Source organism: Papilio polytes, unplaced genomic scaffold, assembly GCF_000836215.1.
Source record: "Papilio polytes unplaced genomic scaffold, Ppol_1.0 DF822845.1, whole genome shotgun sequence".
NCBI lineage: Eukaryota > Metazoa > Arthropoda > Insecta > Lepidoptera > Papilionidae > Papilio > Papilio polytes.
Window position 1 is genome coordinate 3,524,634 of NW_013526359.1, and position 3,731 is coordinate 3,528,364.

The following is a 3,731-nucleotide window of genomic DNA, read 5'->3' on the forward strand; positions in this document are numbered from 1 at the left end:
AGGGAGGGCTGTGAGGCGGAACTACCCGCAGGCGTCGCGCTACCGCAAGGGTAGCTAGTGCCGCGGAGTAGCCTGCAAATATCAAATAAAACACATAAAAACATCATTGTAAGGAAAGGTGCTACAGATTCCTCCCTGGTTTCTGTGTATCGTCTAAGACTATATTCCCAACATAGAAAGATAATCATAGTTGATTAGACAAATCTTGCAAATAACTCTAAACACGCCAAATACAGTGTCCAATATTTTTTGATATGTTCTTGGCCAATAAAGAACTAAAAGTAATTTAAATTAGTATTATATCTGACTCAATAGTGGTGGAAAAACTAAATGCATAAATTCTTACCTTTCAACTCTCCGATGTAGGTCAACCATATCGATTGGTTTGTCGGTTTGTAACGAGCTGGCGATCTGCGGTCCACCGTAGATATCGGTAAAACTGATACCAGAACTTAAAGACCCCTTGCTACTCGCTGTCGACAAAGAACCCAAGCTCGAACTACTGGACACTGACAACGTACTAGCAGATAAAGTCTTTAGTTGACCTTCCAACGTCGTCATTGATGTTAACGCGTCTTTTAACTGCTGTAGAAGTAATTGTTTCTCTTCGTGAAGCTTCAATCTATCAGCTATACATTTATTCGACATTTCAAAAGCATTCTTTAAGTCCTGCTCCAACTTTTTACATTCAATTTGTATATCAGTCATTTCTTGTTTGGATCTAGTCCGAGGAGTTATACTTCGTAATTCTCTAAGCAGTTGTTCTTTTTCTTGGAAGAGTAGGAGACGGTCCTTGTCGGATTCCGCTTGTCCAGGTTGTACTTTGTCTTCTAAATCGGCTAATTGTTGCTGTATTTGTTGTATCCTTTTCCTAGCTTCATCGTATTGTAGGCGAACCCGCGCCATTTCTGCTAGCCTGGTACCTATGGGTACTAAATCTGCGCACAGATCCGTTTGGGATGCTGTACTTAACTTCTCTTGAGGGATACTTAACGTAGAAAGGTCGGGGGAGGCTTCGCCAAGTTGGAGACGAGTTAAATCGTCTTTCAGTTTAGCGAGAGACTGCATAAGATCTGCCTTCTCTTTCTCGCCCGAGGTTAATGATTTCTGTATGTTTTTCAATTCCGTCATAATAGCTTGAGCCTCTGTTATGTTGTAGCAGCCTTGTTGAGCGCTTAATTTCTGCTCCACTCTGGAAATATAGAAATAAAGTTTTAATATGATATGTCTCTTCAAATATCTTGGAGGAATCAAGGACATGTACGTACTGAGAAGTGCCCATATCGCTTACGTCGTGTTACTCCTAAAATTTTATACTATAAACGTGTGTAAATCAGCCCCTAACTAGTTAAAAGACTCAGTTCAGTAATGCTTGAACAGTTGATCTGTGGCTCAACAAATAAATTAGCACCTCACGGCTCAACAGATTACTCTATGGGAGTTAACAAGTAGTGAAGTGCTCAGTTATTTTGTTTGTGAATACTAACTCAGCGAGGGTATCCACACCGCGTCGTGCACAGGCGACCTCTGCACGCGCCTGCCGTAACTCCTTCCTCAGCTGGGCGACACGACCCCGCGCCTGTGAGACCTCTGCCCGGAGCACTTCGGGGTCGTGACGAGAGGTAGTCGATGTCGTCGTCATTGATGTTGTCGATGAACATACTGGAATTATTGCCAAATGTATTATGAACAGATAAGAGAAAATAAACCCGCTGGTTCTACAGTGGTCATCACCTTCCATCACATGTTTCGGCAGTGAATACCTACTGTTATACGTACTATTGTGTACTCTTAGTACGTCTTTAAAATCGTATATTAATAATATAAACAGTTCCGTGAATAAACTTTGTACTAGTATGTAAGTAAAAAAAGTTAAACGCGCAGTAAAAGGTATTTGAAGAATGTCACATTACTTAATCGTTAAGGAATGCAGTTCCTCGTCAAACGGCTGTAAAACGTAATAAAAGTTTACTTTTAGGCCAATTCTTTTGATTAAAACCCAAATAAGAAACAGGAAAACTTCACAATGAACTGTAGAAGGGATAACCTTGACATTTCTTAATATTATATTCGCAGTAAATCTTTTTTTATGTTGCTTAATTTTCTATACGCTAACTATATGAAGAGGAAAGATCTGTATTTTCGTGTCACAAATAAACTCAAAAACTACACTGTATAACGTGGTATATATGGATTTTTAAATAGACTTTATAATCTGACCGCGAATCGCGGGTAAAAGCTTAAAAATTCTATAAAAATCATTTTTTAAATTTAACAAATAGACTCCGTCCGCGTGGAATTAAAAAAAAAACAAAAGCAAGTAACCTATGTGTTCTTCCAGACTATACTCTACACCTATGTCAAATTTCATCCAGATCCGTTCAGCTGCTTAGGCTACAAACTCAAACAAACATCCGTCCAAATTTATTAGTATAAAATATGATTAAAGTGCACTCAAAATACTTTAATGGTGATCAAATACTTATAATAACTGAATTTAACTTTTCATTGTCTATTTATTTTATTTAATAATATTTAAAACGCATCGAAATCATTCACGGTTACTATTAAATAATAACTTGAAAGAATTTTCCGGTATAATCCACATAAACCTGCAAATATAGAGTCGCATTCCAAGTACCGAGCAGCCAACATATTTTCGCGTAGCAGAATTCCATCACGGTTCGCAGTAATTATTAAATGCATCCTGAATCATTATTATAATAAATCAATACGCAACGATGACTTCATAACATGGCTTCATAAATATAGTTATTTCGATGGAAATCGTTTATAATCATTCATTCCATTCTCATTTTCATACATTGAACGAATGGATATTTGGTAATTTAAACAATGAATTATTAATAATTGTTATGAAAATATAACAAAACATGGAACATTTAGAAAAGAGCAATAATTCTTGAAAATTAATAAAAAAAATCCAAATAACATTAGGGCTTGCTCAAAGCTTACAATTTAAAAAGATACTAACTGTAATGTTACATATTTATTTCTCACTTCAACGATTACTTATACATATAACGATAGTTATACTCACGACTCGTTCTGGAAGTAGCGAGGGTAGACAGGGCGTTGTTTAAATGCTTGTACTCGTCCTGCGCGAGGCATAACCTCTGCTTTTTTAAATCGTACATCTCCCGTTTTGCCTGTGGACAATACAAATAATAATTTAAAAACTTACACCAGAACTAAATATTGTTTTTTCCATCTATACTAATATTACAAAGAGGAAAGATTTGTATTTATGTATGTATTGAAATAACTCAAAAACTACTGGGCCGATTACAAAAAATCTTCCAGCATTAGAAAGGTAATTTATCTATGAGTAACATAGGCTATATTTCACGCGGACAAAGCCGCGAGCAACAGCTAGTTTGCTTATAAAAAGCAGGTAATAAAGTTACTATAGTCTGCAATATTTTAATGCTGGTAAAATGATTTATTTACCAAAAATAAAACTAACTTACAAACAAGAATGTAAGAAAAAAACATCTTTGAGATTATATCTCGCTTTTGGATACAATTTTATTATTCATCATTAATTTTTTGCTACCTATAATAACGCAGAGGCACCCACTCGTCGGAAATTACACCGCCGTACGGAATATTATTTATAATTGTAATTAAGAAAAAAATATCGAACTAGCCTTTTACGAAGTTGCGTACCAAAACTATTTATAGATCACTAAAATCATCATCATCAGCTC

General features: G+C 35.9%; 1 protein-coding gene across 1 annotated transcript in view; it reads right to left on the minus strand.

Moving 5' to 3' along the window:
* The window catches only part of LOC106105503 (protein kibra), a 73,788-nt gene that overhangs the window by 12,199 nt on the left and 57,858 nt on the right, over nt 1-3,731 (minus strand). The window contains 4 exon segments of the mRNA XM_013285853.1: nt 1-72; nt 347-1,192; nt 1,488-1,662; nt 3,062-3,170. The exon segment at nt 1-72 is cut by the window's left edge and continues 8 nt beyond it. Coding sequence (XP_013141307.1) covers nt 1-72; nt 347-1,192; nt 1,488-1,662; nt 3,062-3,170 — 1,202 coding nt within the window.